This window comes from Cetorhinus maximus, unplaced genomic scaffold (genome assembly GCF_964194155.1).
Source record: "Cetorhinus maximus unplaced genomic scaffold, sCetMax3.hap1.1 HAP1_SCAFFOLD_1007, whole genome shotgun sequence".
Classification (NCBI taxonomy): domain Eukaryota; kingdom Metazoa; phylum Chordata; class Chondrichthyes; order Lamniformes; family Cetorhinidae; genus Cetorhinus; species Cetorhinus maximus.
Genome location: NW_027596949.1, coordinates 22,501 through 39,736, shown reverse-complemented (window position 1 = coordinate 39,736; position 17,236 = coordinate 22,501). Strand labels below are relative to the sequence as shown.

At 54.8% G+C, this 17,236-nt stretch overlaps 1 protein-coding gene across 1 annotated transcript in view; it reads left to right on the top strand.

The window, feature by feature from the left end:
• Positions 1-11,627: 11,627 nt before the first annotated feature.
• LOC144675558 (E3 ubiquitin-protein ligase RNF31-like) overlaps positions 11,628-17,236 on the top strand; it is a gene marked incomplete at its 3' end in the record, with an annotated part of 27,167 nt that continues 21,558 nt past the window's right edge. The window contains exons 1-2 of the mRNA XM_078536231.1: positions 11,628-11,801; positions 15,772-15,852. Of these exons, the coding sequence (XP_078392357.1) occupies positions 11,628-11,801; positions 15,772-15,852 (255 nt within the window). The remainder of the gene's footprint in view (positions 11,802-15,771; positions 15,853-17,236) is intronic.

Sequence of the window (17,236 nt, the reverse complement as noted above, 5' to 3'; positions counted from 1 at the left end):
CAGAGTACAGATATCGCCCTGAGAGAGAGGGGACTGAGAGACACCAGTCAGTGTACAGATATCTCCCTGAGAGAGAGGGGTCTGAGAGACACCAGTCAGTGTACAGATATCTCCCCGAGGGAGAGGGGACTGAGAGACACCAGTCAGTGTACAGATATCTCCCTGAGAGAGAGGGGACTGAGAGACACCAGTCAGTGTACAGATATCTCCCTGAGAGAGAGGGGGATTGAGAGACACCAGTCAGTGTACAGATATCTACCTGAGAGAGAGGGGGACTGAGAGACACCAGTCAGTGTACAGATATCTCCCTGAGGGAGAGGTGACTGAGAGACACCAGTCAGTGTACAGATATCTCCCTGAGGGAGAGGGGGCTGAGAGACACCAGTCAGTGTACAGATATCTCCCTGAGGGAGAGGGGACTGAGAGACACCAGTCAGTGTACAGATATCTCCCTGACAGAATGGGGACTGTGTGGCACTAGTCTTTGTACAGATATCTCCCTGAGAGAGAGGGGGACTGAGAGACACCAGTCAGTGTACAGATATCTCCCTGAGTGGGAGGGGACTGAGAGACACCAGTCAGTATACAGATATCTCCCTGAGAGAGAGGGGGACCGAGAGACACCAGTCAGTGTACAGATATCTCCCTGAGATAGAGGGGGACTGAGAGACACCAGTGTACAGATATCTCCCTGAGGGAGAGGGGACTGAGAGACACCAGTCAGTGTTCAGACACCTCCCTGAGAGAGAGGGGACTGAGAGACACCAGTCTGTGCTCAGATATCTCCCTGAGACAGAGGGGGGGCTGAGAGACACCAGTCAGTGTACAGACATCTCCCTGAGGGAGTGGGGTCTGAGAGACAACAGTCAGTGTACAGATATCTCCCTGAGAGAGAGGGGGGACTGAGAAACACCAATCAGTGTACTGATATCTCCCTGAGGGAGAGGGGACTGAGAGACACCAGTCAGTGTACAGATATCTCCCTGAGGGAGAGGGGACTGAGAGACACCAGTCAGTGTACAGATATCTCTCTGAGGGAGAGGGGACTGAGAGACACCAGTCAATGTACAGATATCTTCCTGAGGGAGAGGGTACTGAGACACACCAGGCAGTGTACAGATATCTCCCTGAGGGAGAGGTGACTGAGAGACACCAGTCAGTGTACAGATATCTCCCTGAGAGAGAGCGACGACTCAGAGACACCAGTCAGTTTACAGATATCTCCTTGAGGGAGAGTGAACTGAGAGACACCGGTCAGTGTTCAGATATCTCCCTGAGGTAGAGGGGATGAGAGACACCAGTCAGTGTACAGATATCTTCCTGAGAGAGAGGGGGGTTTGAGAGACACCAGTCAGTGTTCAGATATCTCCCTGAGAGAGAGAGAGAGGGGACTTCGAGACACCAGTCAGTGTATAGATATCACCCTGAGGGAGAGGGGACTGAGAGACACCAGTCAGTGCACAGATATGTCCCTGAGAGAGACGGGTACTGAGACACCAGTCAGTGTACAGATATCTCCCTGAGGGAGAGGGGACTGAGTGACACCAGTCAGTGTACAGATATCTCTCGAGAGAGAGCGACGACTCAGAGACACCAGTCAGTGTACAGACATCTCCCTGAGAGAGAGGGTGACTGAGAGACACCAGTCAGTGTACAGACATCTCCCTTAGGGAGAGGGGACTGAGAGACACCAGTCAGTTTACAGATATCTCCCTGAGTGGGAGGGGACTGAGAGACACCAGGCAGTATACAGATATCTCCCTGAGAGAGAGGGGGACTGAGAGACACCAGTCAGTGTACAGATATCTCCCTGAGAGAGATGGGACTGAGAGATACCAGTCATCGTACCGAAATCACCCTGAGGGAGAGGGGACTGAGAGACACCAGTCAGTGTTCAGACACCTCCCTCAGAGAGAGGGGACTGAGAGACACCAGTCTGTGCTCAGATATCTCCCTGAGACAGAGGGGGGGCTGAGAGACACCAGTCAGTGTACAGACATCTCCCTGAGGGAGTGGGGTCTGAGAGACAACAGTCAGTGTACAGATATCTCCCTGAGAGAGAGGGGGGACTGAGAGACACCAGTCAGTGTACCGATATCTCCCTGAGAGAGAGGGGACTGAGAGGCACCAGTCAATGTACAGATATCTTCCTGAGGGAGAGGGGACTGAGAAACACCAATCAGTGTACTGATATCTCCCTGAGGGAGAGGGGACTGAGAGACACCAGTCAGTGTACAGATATCTCCCTGAGGGAGAGGGGACCGAGAGACACCAGTCAGTGTACAGATATCTCTCTGAGGGAGAGGGGACTGAGAGACACCAGTCAATGTACAGATATCTTCCTGAGGGAGAGGGTACTGAGACACACCAGGCAGTGTACAGATATCTCCCTGAGGGAGAGGTGACTGAGAGACACCAGTCAGTGTACAGATATCTCCCTGAGAGAGAGCGATGACTCAGAGACACCAGTCAGTTTACAGATATCTCCTTGACGGAGAGTGAACTGAGAGACACCGGTCAGTGTTCAGATATCTCCCTGAGGTAGAGGGGATGAGAGACACCAGTCAGTGTACAGATATCTTCCTGAGGGAGAGGGGGGTTTGAGAGACACCAGTCAGTGTTCAGATATCTCCCTCAGAGAGAGAGAGGGGGACTGAGAGACACCAGTCAGTGTACAGATATCTCCCTGAGAGAGATGGGACTGAGAGATACCAGTCATAGTACCGATATCACCCTGAGGGAGAGGGGACTGAGAGACACCAGTCAGTGTACAGATATCTCCCTGAGAGAGAGGGGGGACTGAGAGACACCAGTCAGTGTACAGATATCTCCTTGAGGGAGAGTGGACTGAGAGACACCAGTTAGTGTACAGATATCTCCCTGAGGTAGAGGGGACTGAGAGACACCAGTCAGTGTACAGATATCTCCCTGAGAGAGAGGGGGGATTGAGAAACACCAGTCAGTGTACAGATATCTCCCTGTGAGAGAGGGGACTGAGAGACACCAGTCAGTGTACAGATATCTCCCCGAGGGAGAGGGGTCTGAGAGACACCAGTCCGTGCACAGATATCTCCCTGAGAGAGAGGGGTATTGAGAGACACCAGTCAGTGTACAGACATCTCCCTGAGATAGAGGGGGACTGAGAGACACCAGTGTACAGATATCTCCCTGAGGGAGAGGGGACTGAGAGACACCAGTCTGTGCTCAGATATCTCCCTGAGACAGAGGGGGGACTGAGAGACACCAATCAGTGTACAGACATCTCCCTGAGGGAGTGGGGTTGAGAGACAACAGTCAGTGTACAGATATCTCCCTGAGAGAGAGGGGGGACTGAGAGACACCAGTCAGTGTACCGATATCTCCCTGAGAGAGAGGGGACTGAGAGACACCAGTCAATGTACAGATATCTTCCTGAGGGAGAGGGGACTGAGAAACTCCAATCAGTGTACTGATATCTCCCTGAGGGAGAGGGGACGGAGAGACACCAGTCAGTGTACAGATATCTCCCTGAGGGAGAGGGGACTGAGAGACACCAGTCAGTGTACAGATATCTCCGTGAGGGAGAGGGGACTGAGAGACACCAGTCAATGTACAGATATCTTCCTGAGGGAGAGGGGACTGAGAGACACCAGTCAGTGTCCTGATATCTCCCTGAGGGAGAGGGGACTGAGAGACACCAGTCTGTGTACAGATATCTCCCTGAGAGACAGGGGTATTGAGAGACACCAGTCAGTGTACACACATCTCCCTGAGAGAGAGGGGCACTGAGAGACACCAGTCACTGTACAGATATCTCCCTGAGAGTGAGGGGACTGAGAGACACCAGTCAGTGTACAGACATCTGCCTGAGAGTGAGGGGACTGAGAGACACCAGTCAGTGCTCAGATATCTCCCTGAGGCAGAGGGGGGACTGAGAGACACCAATCAGTGTACAGACATCTCCCTGAGGGAGAGGGGTCTGAGAGACAACAGTCAGTGTACCGATATCTCCCTGAGAGAGAGGGGGGACTGAGAGACACCAGCCAGTGTACAGATATCTCCCTGAGAGAGAGGGCGGGGGCTGAGAGACACCAGTCAGTGTACAGATATCTCCCTGAGAGAGAGGGGACTGAGAGACACCAGCCAGTGTACAGATATCTCCCTGAGAGAGAGGGCGGGGGCTGAGAGACACCAGTCAGTGTACAGATATCTCCCTGAGAGAGAGGGGACTGAGAGACACCAGTCAGTGTACAGATATCTTCCTGAGGGAGAGGGGACTGAGAGACACCAGTCAGTGTCCTGATATCTCCCTGAGGGAGATGGGACTGAGAGACACCAGTCAGTGTACAGATATCTCCCTGAGAGACAGTGGTATTGAGAGACACCAGTCAGTGTACAGACATCTCCCTGAGAGATAGGGGGACTGAGAGACACCAGTCAGTGTACAGATATCTCCCTGAGGGAGAGGGGACTGAGAGACACCAGTCAGTGTACAGAAATCTCCCGGAGGGAGAGGGGTCTGAGAGACACCAGTCAGTGTACAGACATCTCCCTGAGAGAGAGGGGACTGAGAGACACCAGTCAGTGCTCAGATATCTCCCTGAGGCAGAGGGGGGACTGAGAGACACCAGTCAGTGTACAGACATCTCCCTGAGGGAGAGGTGTCTGAGAGACAACAGTCAGTGTACAGATATCTCCCTGAGAGAGAGGGGGGACTGAGAGACACCAGCCAGTGTACAGATATCTCCCTGAGAGAGTGGGCGGGGGCTGAGAGTCACCAGTCAGTGTACAGATATCTCCCTGAGAGAGAGGGGACTGAGAGACACCAGTCAGTGTACAGATATCTCCCTGAGAGAGAGAGGGGATTGAGAGACACCAGTCAGTATACCGATATCTCCCTGAGGGAGAGGGGACTGAGAGACACCAGTCAGTGTACTGATATCTCGCTGAGGGAGAGGGGACTGAGAGACACCAGTCAGTGTACAGATATCTCCCTGAGGGAGAGAGGACTGAGAGACACCAGTCAGTGTACAAATATCTCCCTGAGGGAGAGGGGGACTGAGAGACACCAGTCAGTGTACAGATATCACCCTGAGAGAGAGGGGACTGAAAGACACCAGTCAGTGTACAGACATCTTCCTGAGGGAGAGGGGACTGAGAGACACCAGTCAGTGTACTGATATCTCCCTGAGAGAGAGGGGACTGAGAGACACCAGTCAGTGTACAGATATCTCCCTGAGGGAGAGGGGACTGAGAGACACCAGTCTGTGTACAGATATCTCCCTGAGGGAGAGGGGACTGAGAGACACCAGTCAGTGTACAGATATCTTCCTGAGGGAGAGGGGACTGAGAGACACCAGTCAGTGTACTGTTATCTCTCTGAGGGAGAGGGGACAGAGAGACACCAGTCAGTGTACAGATATCTCCCTGAGAGAGAGGGGACTGAGAGACATCAGTCTGTGTAGAGATAACTCCCTGAGGGAGAGGGGACTGAGAGACACCAGTGAGTGTACAGATATCTTCCTGAGGGAGAGGGGACTGAGAGACACCAGCCAGTGTACAGATATCTCCCTGAGAGAGAGGGGACTGAGAGACAACAGTCAGTGTACAGTTATCTCCCTGAGAGAGAGGGGGGACTGAGAGACAGCAGCCAGTGTACAGATATCTCCCTGAGAGAGAGGGTTGGGACTGCGAGACACCAGTCAGTGTACAGATATATCCCTGAGAGAGAGGGGACTGAGAGACACCAGTCAGTGTACAGATATCTCCCTGAGCGAGAGGGGGGCTGAGAGACACCAGTCAGTGTACAGACATCTCCCTGAGAGAGAGGGGACTGAGAGACACCAGTCAGTGCTCAGATATCTCCCTGAGGCAGAGGGGGGACTGAGAGACACCAGTCAGTGTACAGACATCTCCCTGAGGGAGAGGTGTCTGAGAGACAACAGTCAGTGTACAGATATCTCCCTGAGAGAGATGGGGCTGAGAGATACCAGTCATCGTACCGATATCACCCTGAGGGAGAGGGGACTGAGAGACACCAGTCAGTGTACAGATATCTCCCTGAGAGAGAGGGGACTGAGAGACACCAGTCAGTGTACAGATATGTCCCTGAGAGAGAGAGGGGACTGAGAGACACCTGTCAGTGTACAGATATCTCCTTGAGGGAGAGTGGACTGAGAGACACCGGTCAGTGTACAGATATCTCCCTGAGGTAGAGGGGATGAGAGACACCAGTCAGTGTACAGATATCTCCCTGTGAGAGAGGGGGGATTGAGAGACACCAGTCAGTGTTCAGATATCTCCCTGAGAGAGAGAGAGAGGGGACTGAGAGACACCAGTCAGTGTACAGATATCTCCCTGAGGGAGAGGGGACTGAGAGACACCAGTCAGTGTACAGATATCTCCCTGACAGAATGGGGACTGTGTGGCACTAGTCTTTGTACAGATATCTCCCTGAGAGAGAGGGGGACTGAGAGACACCAGTCAGTGTACAGATATCTCCCTGAGTGGGAGGGGACTGAGAGACACCAGTCAGTATACAGATATCTCCCTGAGAGAGAGGGTGACTGAGAGACACCAGTCAGTGTACAGATATCTCCCTGAGAGAGATGGGACTGAGAGATACCAGTCATAGTACCGATATCACCCTGAGGGAGAGGGGACTGAGAGACACCAGTCAGTGTACAGATTAGTCCCTGAGAGAGAGGGGGGACTGAGAGACACCAGTCAGTGTACAGATATCTCCTTGAGGGAGAGTGGACTGAGAGACACCAGTTAGTGTACAGATATCTCCCTGAGGTAGAGGGGACTGAGAGACACCAGTCAGTGTACAGATATCTCCCTGAGAGAGAGGGGGGATTGAGAAACACCAGTCAGTGTACAGATATCTCCCTGAGAGAGAGGGGACTGAGAGACACCAGTCAGTGTACAGATATCTCCCCGAGGGAGAGGGGTCTGAGAGACACCAGTCCGTGCACAGATATCTCCCTGAGAGAGAGGGGTATTGAGAGACACCAGTCAGTGTACAGACATCTCCCTGAGAGAGAGGGGGACTGAGAGACACCAGTGTACAGATATCTCCCTGAGGGAGAGGGGACTGAGAGACACCAGTCAGTGTTCAGACACCTCCCTGAGAGAGAGGGGTCTGAGAGACACCAGTCTGTGCTCAGATATCTCCCTGAGACAGAGGGGGGGCTGAGAGACACCAGTCAGTGTACAGACATCTCCCTGATGGAGTGGGGTCTGAGAGACAACAGTCAGTGTACAGATATCTCCCTGAGAGAGAGGGGGGACTGAGAGACACCAGTCAGTGTACCGATATCTCCCTGAGAGAGAGGGGACTGAGAGACACCAGTCAATGTACAGATATCTTCCTGAGGGAGAGGGGACTGAGAAACACCAATCAGTGTACTGATATCTCCCTGAGGGAGAGGGGACTGAGAGACACCAGTCAGTGTACAGATATCTCTCTGAGGGAGAGGGGACTGAGAGACACCAGTCAGTGTACAGATATCTCTCTGAGGGAGAGGGGACTGAGAGACACCAGTCAATGTACAGATATCTTCCTGAGGGAGAGGGTACTGAGACACACCAGGCAGTGTACAGATATCTCCCTGAGGGAGAGGTGACTGAGAGACACCAGTCAGTGTACAGATATCTCCCTGAGAGAGAGCGACGACTCAGAGACACGAGTCAGTTTACAGATATCTCCTTGAGGGAGAGTGAACTGAGAGACACCGGTCAGTGTTCAGATATCTCCCTGAGGTAGAGGGGATGAGAGACACCAGTCAGTGTACAGATATCTTCCTGAGAGAGAGGGGGGTTTGAGAGACACCAGTCAGTGTTCAGATATCTCCCTGAGAGAGAGAGAGAGGGGACTTCGAGACACCAGTCAGTGTATAGATATCTCCCTGAGGGAGAAGGGACTGAGAGACACCAGTCAGTGCACAGATATGTCCATGAGAGAGAGAGGTAGTGAGAGACACCAGTCAGTGTACAGACATCTCCCTGAGAGAGAGGGGGACTGAGAGACACCAGTCAGTGTACAGATATCTCCCTGAGGGAGAGGGGACTGAGAGACACCAGTCAGTGTACAGATATCTCCCTGACAGAATGGGGACTGTGTGGCACTAGTCTTTGTACAGATATCTCCCTGAGAGAGAGGGGGACTGAGAGACACCAGTCAGTGTACAGATATCTCCCTGAGTGGGAGGGGACTGAGAGACACCAGTCAGTATACAGATATCTCCCTGAGAGAGAGGGGGACTGAGAGACACCAGTCAGTGTACAGATATCTCCCTGAGAGAGATGGGACTGAGAGATACCAGTCATCGTACCGATATCACCCTGAGGGAGAGGGGACTGAGAGACACCAGTCAGTCTACAGATATCTCCTTGAGAGAGAGGGGGGACTGAGAGACACCAGTCCGTGTACAGATATCTCCTTGAGGGAGAGTGGACTGAGAGACACCAGTCCGTGCACAGATATCTCCCTGAGAGAGAGGGGTATTGAGAGACACCAGTCAGTGTACAGACATCTCCCTGAGAGAGTGGGGGACTGACAGACACCAGTGTACAGATATCTCCCTGAGGGAGAGAGGACTGAGAGACACCAGTCAGTGTTCAGACACCTCCCTGAGAGAGAGGGGACTGAGAGACACCAGTCTGTGCTCCGATATCTCCCTGAGACAGAGGGGGGACTGAGAGACACCAATCAGTGTACAGACATCTCCCTGAGGGAGTGGGGTCTGAGAGACAACAGTCAGTGTACAGATATCTCCCTGAGAGAGAGGGGGGACTGAGAGACACCAGTCAGTGTACCGATATCTCCCTGAGAGAGAGGGGACTGAGAGACACCAGTCAATGTACAGATATCTTCCTGAGGGCGAGGGGACTGAGAAACACCAATCAGTGCACTGATATCTCCCTGAGGGAGAGGGGACTGAGAGACACCAGTCAGTGTACAGATATCTCCCTGAGGGAGAGGGGACTGAGAGACACCAGTCAGTGTACAGATATCTCTCTGAGGGAGAGGGGACTGAGTGACACCAGTCAATGTACAGATATCTTCCTGAGGGAGAGGGGACTGAGAGACACCAGTCAGTGTCCTGATATCTCCCTGAGGGAGAGGGGACTGAGAGACACCAGTCTGTGTACAGATATCTCCCTGAGAGACAGGGGTATTGAGAGACACCAGTCAGTGTTCACACATCTCCCTGAGAGAGAGGGGGACTGAGAGACACCAGTCACTGTACAGATATCTCCCTGAGGGAGAGGGGACTGAGAGACACCAGTCAGTGTACAGACATCTGCCTAAGAGTGAGGGGACTGAGAGACACCAGTCAGTGCTCAGATATCTCCCTGAGGCAGAGGGGGGACTGAGAGACACCAGTCAGTGTACAGACATCTCCCTGAGGGAGAGGGGTCTGAGAGACAACAGTCAGTGTACAGATATCTCCCTGAGAGAGAGAGGGGATTGAGAGACACCAGTCAGTGCACAGATATTTCCCTGAGAGAGAGGGGACTGAGAGACACCAGTCAGTGCACAGATATCTCCCTGAGGGAGAGGGGACTGAGAGACACCAGTCTGTGTACAGATATCTCCCTGAGGGAGAGGGGACTGAGAGACACCAGTCAGTGTACAGATATCTTCCTGAGGGAGAGGGGACTGAGACACTCCAGTCAGTGTACTGTTATCTCCCTGAGGGAGAGGGGACAGAGAGACACCAGTCAGTGTACCGATATCTCCCTGAGAGAGAGGGGGGACTGAGAGACACCAGCCAGTGTACAGATATCTCCCTGAGAGAGAGGGCGGGGGCTGAGAGACACCAGTCAGTGTACAGATATCTCCCTGAGAGAGAGGGGACTGAGAGACACCAGTCAGTGTACAGATATCTCCCTGAGAGAGAGAGGGGATTGAGAGACACCAGTCAGTGCACAGATATTTCCCTGAGACAGAGGGGACTGAGAGACACCAGTCAGTATACAGATATCTCCCTGAGGGAGAGGGGACTGAGAGACACCAGTCTGTGTACAGATATCTCCCTGAGGGAGAGTGGACTGAGAGACACCAGTCAGTGTACAGATATCTTCCTGAGGGAGAGGGGACTGAGAGACACCAGTCAGTGTACTGTTATCTCCCTGAGGGAGAGGGGACAGAGAGACACCAGTCAGTGTACAGATATCTCCCTGAGAGAGAGGGGACTGAGAGACATCAATCAGTGTAGAGATAACTCCCTGAGGGAGAGGGGACTGAGAGACACCAGTGAGTGTACAGATATCTTCCTGAGGGAGAGGGGACTGAGAGACACCAGTCAGTGTACAGATATCTCCCTGAGAGAGAGGGGACTGAGAGACAACAGTCAGTGTACAGATATCTCCCTGAGAGAGAGGGGGGCTGAGAGACAGCAGCCAGTGTACAGATATCTCCCTGAGAGAGAGGGTTGGGACTGCGAGACACCAGTCAGTGTACAGATATATCCCTGAGAGAGAGGGGACTGAGAGACACCAGTCAGTGTACAGATATCTCCCTGAGGTAGAGGGGATGAGAGACACCAGTCAGTGTACAGATATCTCCCTGTGAGAGAGGGGGGATTGAGAGACACCAGTCAGTGTTCAGATATCTCCCTGAGAGAGAGAGAGAGGGGACTGAGAGACACCAGTCAGTGTACGGATATCTCCCTGAGGGAGAGGGGTCTGAGAGACAACAGTCAGTGCACAGATATGTCCCTGAGAGAGACGGGTTCTGAGACACCACTCAGTCTACAGACATATCCCTGAGAGAGAGGGGGACTGAGTGACACCAGTCAGTGTACAGATATCTCTCGAGAGAGAGCGACGACTCAGAGACACCAGTCAGTGTACAGACATCTCCCTGAGAGAGAGGGTGACTGAGAGACACCAGTCAGTGTACAGATATCTCCCTTAGGGAGAGGGGACTGAGAGACACCAGTCAGTGTACAGACATCTCCCTGAGAGAGAGGGGGACTGAGAGACACCAGTCAGTGTACAGATATCTCCCTTAGGGAGAGGGGACTGAGAGACACCAGTCAGTGTACAGATATCGCCCTGAGAGAGAGGGGACTGAGAGACACCAGTCAGTGTACAGATATCTACCTGAGAGAGAGGGGGACTGAAAGACACCAGTCAGTGTACAGATATCTACCTGAGAGAGAGGGGACTGAGAGACACCAGTCAGTGTACAGATATCTACCTGAGAGAGAGGGGGACTGAGAGACACCAGTCAGTATACAGATATCGCCCTGAGAGAGAGGGGACTGAGAGACACCAGTCAGTATACAGATATCGCCCTGAGGGAGAGGGGACTGAGAGACACCAGTCAGTGTACTGATATCTCCCTGAGAGAGAGGGGGACTGAGAGACACCAGTCAGTGTACAGATATCTACCTGAGAGAGAGGGGGACTGAGAGACACCAGTCAGTGTACAGATATCTCCCTGAGAGAGAGGGGACTGAGAGACACCAGTCAGTGTACAGATATCTCCCTGAGAGAGACGGGTACTGAGACACCACTCAGTCTACAGACATATCCCTGAGAGAGAGGGGGACTGAGTGACACCAGTCAGTGTACAGATATCTCCCTGAGAGAGAGAGACCCAGACAGAGGGCCACGCTTTTCCTCTGCTCTTCATGCCCTGTGTTTTCCAGGGGGGCCGTGCTATTTTGCGTCTCTACGGATACACCGTGGAGCAGAGCGACGGGATGTGTTTCCCGGAGGATGTGCTGGAGCCTGACCATGGCAAAGTGGCTGCGGTGACGGTCGAGGTGGCCATGCTTCAGTCGGAGCTGGACCAGTTGCGAAAGGTACGGTCCGAGCGGCCGCCATTTTGAATCAAAATGGTCGGCGGGTTTTGCCTGCAACCAGGGTTGGCGCCTATGTTGACGGCTGGGCGGTTACTCAAGCGGGGTGACACATAAGAACGGCCTCCTTGTCTACGTGGACAAAGTCTGGTGGTTGAAGACCAAAACCCGCGTTATGAGTCTGAGGGTCTCATTGTGCAGGTCCGAAACCCAAAGATTGCTCGGTAGTTAACGGAGTTTCCCAGAAGCTGTTGCACAGAGTCAGTGGTTCAAGCAGACAGAGCCTGTCCCACTCTCAGATACCATCTCCTCCCTCACTAACACACAGCCTGTCCCTCTCTCCAATACCAGCTCCTCCCTCACTAACATACAGCCTGTCCCACTCAGATACCAGCTCCTCCCTCACTAACACACAGCCTGTCCCACTCAGATACCAGCTCCTCTCTCACTAACACACAGCCTGTCCCACTCTCAGATACCAGCTCCTCCCTCACTAACACACAGCCTGTCCCCCTCTCCAATACCAGTTCCTCCCTCACTAACACACAACCTGTCCCTCTCTCCAATATCAGCTCCTCCCTCACTAACACACAGCCTGTCCCACTCTCAGATACCAGCTCCTCCCTCACTAACACACAGCCTGTCCCTCTCTCCAATACCAGCTCCTCCCTCACTAACACACAGCCTGTCCCACTCTCAGATACCAGCTCCTCCCTCACGCACACACAGCCTGTCCCACTCTCAGGTACCAGCTCCTCCCTCACGCACACACAGCCTGTCCCACTCTCAGATACCAGCTCCTCTCTCACTAACACACAGCCTGTCCCACTCTCATATACCAGCTCCTCCCTCACAAACACACAGCCTGTCCCACTCTCCGATACCAGCTCCTCCCTCACTAACACACAGCCTGTCCCACTCTCAGATACCAGCTCCTCCCTCACTAACACACAGCCTGTCCCACTCTCAGATACCAGCACCTCCCTCACTAACACACAGCCTGTCCCACTCTCAGATACCAGCTCCTCCCTCACTAACACACAGCCTGTCCCACTCTCAGATACCAGCTCCACCCTCACTAACACACAGCCTGTCCCACTCTCAGATACCAGCACCTCCCTCACTAACACACAGCCTGTCCCACACTCAGATACCAGCTCCTCTCTCACTAACACACAGCCTGTCCCACACTCAGATACCAGCTCCTCTCTCACTAACACACAGCCTGTCCCACACTCAGATACCAGCTCCTCCCTCACTCGTTGTTTCAAGTTGTTTATCCAACTCCCTTTTCCAAAAGTCGCCATTGAATATAAAAAGTCTAATGGTGACCATGACAACCGTCATCCATTGTTGCAAAAAAAATAACCCCATCTGGTTCACTAATTTGGGACGGGGAAATCTGCCGTCTTTACCTGGTCTGGCCTGCACGTGACTCCAGACCCCCCCCACACGGTAATGTGGTCGACCGTTACTCAACTGCCGACTGCAGTTCTCTGGAGAGACGGCCGCTTGGCGCTAATGCCCCTGGACTCGTGATCCAGACCGACTAACGCTCTGCGGCCGACACGGTTTGGAATCCCACCCACCGCAGCCGGCGGAATTTAAATTCAATTCGTAAAACCTGGAATCATGAAGCCAGTTTCAGTCACAGGGACCGTGACAACCGTCTTGGATTGTTGTCAAAAAAACCCCATCTGGTTCGCTCATGTTCCCCTTTTGGGGAAGGGAAATCTGCCGTCCTTACCCGGACCGGCCTACACGTGACTCCAGACCCCCACGCAGCGATGTGATTGACTCTTAACTCGCCCCCTCCCCGAAAGGGCCGAGTGAGCCCCACTCGGTTCAAGAGGCAACCTGGGATGGTCGGGGTGGGGCAATCGATGCCGGGGTCTTGCTGGTGACCCCCGCGCCTCGCGGACGAATAGAAGGGTCAGTCCGAGGCGGAGCGCCGTTGTCAAGCTGAGCCGGGTTTGGGAGCAAGGAAAATGGGAGCAAAGCAGACAGGCCGTAGGCGTTGTCGCCTTTTGCGGTGAGGTGTTCCTGCCCTTGTCCGTCTGCACCGGTCTCATGGTCAGTGGCGTCTTTCTGGTGGGTAGTAATGTCGGTGCCTTTGGTTGAAGGATATATATTGGACCCCAGTGCATGGCGGTGGGGTGGGGGAGGGAGGTGGGTGTGGAAATCATTCGCACTTGGGCAATTGGTGCCCTCGGTTTAACACATCACCTGAAAGGCCGACCCCCCCTCCCCTCACCCTTCCGGCAGCGCGGCACCCCTTCGGCCCTGGCACCTGGGGTGGGTGGGACGGCTTTGGCACTGCACAGCATTGAGGGGGAGGGGGAGGGGGGGCTCTCGCATCTCGGGAGCGGGAAGACTGAGCCGTTGTTTGGCCGGGCGTGCGGGGTCGCGGTGAGAGAGCTCCGAGGAGTCCCCCCCCCCCCCCCCCCCCCACGGGGCAGGTGGAGGAGCCCCCGGGCTAGCGTGGAGCCCCCCGGGCTGGTGTAGAACCCGAGGCGTGCGGTGCTGCCTCCCTTCTCTGGCCGGAGGCTGAAAATGCACCGTGACAAGTTTACATGGATAATTCGCACTGTAGGTGCTGGAAATTTCCAGGAATTTTACAGCGGGTGGGGGGTGGCGGGTGCCGACACGTGACACGGCCTGGTACTCGGGCCACCCGTTGGCGGTGCCGTTCTGCCGCAGCGGGCACAGGTCAGAGGCCCCAACACGGGTGTTGGGCGCAAGGTTGTGGGAGCAGCGGGTGGGTGCAGTAGCGCGTGGAGGTCACTCTCTTCCCTTCCCTGGCGGTGGACGGGTTTGGGGGAGGCGGCGGACGGGGGGCACTTATGGCGACTGGGCAGCCCGCGTGTTTGCCCGTGCTACTGACGGCGCCACGGGAGACAGGGCGGCTCGGGGGTTTGCCAGAACTCTGAGGAGATTGGAGGCGGAGAGCCCTGGGGCTACAGCGCCACCGCTGGCCGGAGGTCAGGCTTCCACCATCGCGTTTCCCATTCTAGAAGTGTTTTAAATTCATTCGCGGGGATGTGGGCGTCGCTGGCCGGGCCCAGCATTTATTGCCCCATCCCCTAATTGCCCCCTTGAGAAAGTGGTGGTGGGTGAGCCGCCTTCTTGAGCCGCCGCAGTCCCTGCGGTGTAGGTACACCCACCGTGCTGTTAGGGAGGGAGTTCCCAGGATTTTGACCCGGCGACAGTGAAGGAACGGCCGATATATTTCCAAGTTGGGACGGCGAGTGTGGCTCGGAGGGGAACTTCCAGGTGGTGGTGTTCCCCGTGTGTCTGCTGCCCTCGTCCTTCTAGACGGTAGCGGTCGTGGGTTTGGAAGGTGCTGTCGAAGGAGCCTCGGTGAGTTGCTCCAGTGCATCTTGTAGATGGTACACACACTGCTGCCACTGTGCATCGGTGGTGGAGGGAGTGAATGTTGGTGGATGGGGTGCCGATCGAGCGGGGGCTGCTTTGTCCTGGACGGTGTCGAGCTTCTCGAGTGTTGTGGGAGCCGCACTCATCCAGGCAAGTGGGGGGAGTATCCCATCGCACCCCTGACTTGTGCCTCGTCGATGGTGGACAGGCTTTGGGCGGGAGTCAGGAGGTGAGTGACTCTCCTCAGGATTCCGAGTCTCTGACCTGCTCTTGTAGCCACAGTATTTATATGGCTGGTCCGGTTCAGTTTCTGGTCAATGGTCACCCCCCCACCCCAGGATGTTGATAGTGGGGGGGGTTTCAGCGATGGTAATGCCCATTGAACGTCAAGGGGGCGATGGTTGGATTCTCTCTTGTTTGAAATGGTCATTGCCTGGCACTTGTGTGTGGCGCGAATGTTACCAGGGTGCTGTGCCAGGGCTGGGGCATTGGGTGGAGGGAACTGGCTGGAAAAGGATGGCAACAGGAGCTGTGCCAAGCGCCATACCTTGTCTCGTCCTGCCTGTTGACGCTTCTCTTTTTCCTGGTTTGATTGCAGGGCACGCACCCTCACCCCGAACTCTTCAGCCGACTGCTGCCTGGCAGCGAACTCCCACCTCAGGGTGGGCACCAGCAGGAGGTACGTCCCTCGGAGCCGGAGAGCGAGAGAGAGAGAGAGTAAGAGTGCCCGTCGTTGGCTTCCTCGCTGGGAAGTCACGGGGCCCCTCAGGGGACACGGGAAACGGGAGTAGGAGGAGACCATTCGGCCCATCAAACCTGTTCTATACCATCGTGGCTGATCTTGGAAGGGGGGGTGGGGCTTCAAGTCCATTTTCCCACCGGCTCCCCATGTCGCTTAATTAATGGTGGCGCAGCGGTAATGTCGGGGCCTTGGGCTAATGCTCTGGGGGGGGTGGGGGGACATGGGTTCAAATCACACCCGCAGCAGCCGGTGAAATTTAAATTCAGTTCATAAAATCTGAAATTACGAAGCCAGTTTCAGTCACATGCACCGTGACAGCCGTCATCGATGGTCGCAAAAAAAACCCTATCTGGTTCGCTCATGCCCCCCCCTTTTAGGGGAAGGGGAAATCTGCCGTCCTTACCCGGTCTGGCCTACACGTGACTCCAAATCCTCCCCCCCCTCCACCCCACCACAGCGACGTGGTTGACTCTTAATTTGCCCCCTCTGAAATGTCTGAGCAAGCCCACTCGGCTTGAGGGGCAATTAAGGATGGGTGGGGGGGGGTGGGGGGAACAAATCCTGGGGCTTCGCCAGTGATGCCCACGTCCGTCCGAGTTTTTAAAAAAAATTTCCCCCGAGAGACCATTCGGCCCTTCGAGCCTGCCCCACCGTTCAATAAGATCGCGGCTGATCTTGGTGGGGGAGGGGGCGGCTTCGACCCTACTTTCCCCGCCCGCTCCCCGTATCCCTTAATTCCCCCCCCTCCCCCGCCCCGAGAGTCTGGAAATATGTCCGTCCCGGCCCTAAATGTCTTCAGCGCTGGGGACCTTCCGCTACCCCCTGGGGTGGAGAATCCCAAAGATTCACAAACCCTCCGAGTGAAGAAATTTCTCCTCGTGTCGGTCCCAAAAATGGCCGCCCCGTCATCCCGAGACTCTGCCCCTCACCTCCCTCCCTCCCCCCACCATCCCGGGTGTTTTAGATTCCCCGGGACCAGCCGGGGAATGATCTCTGGGCGTCCGCCCTGTCGAACCACCCCCCCCGCTTCAGAACCGCGTAGGTCTCGACGAGGTCGCCTCTCGTTCTCCTCGATTCCCGGAGAAAATAGACCTCGCCGGCTATCAGCGTTGTATAGGGGCAATGCAGCCGCCATTTTGCACGTGGGCAGCTTGAGGTGACCTGGCTCATTCGTCCTCCTTTTTGTGACGTTGGCTTCAGGGGTAAATAGCGACCCTGGGACACACGGGACTGAACTCTTTCCCTCACCCTCCGCCCTCTCCCCCTCCCCCTCAACCCCACTCCAGCACCATCCATGGGATCTTTCATGTTTCTCCCCCCC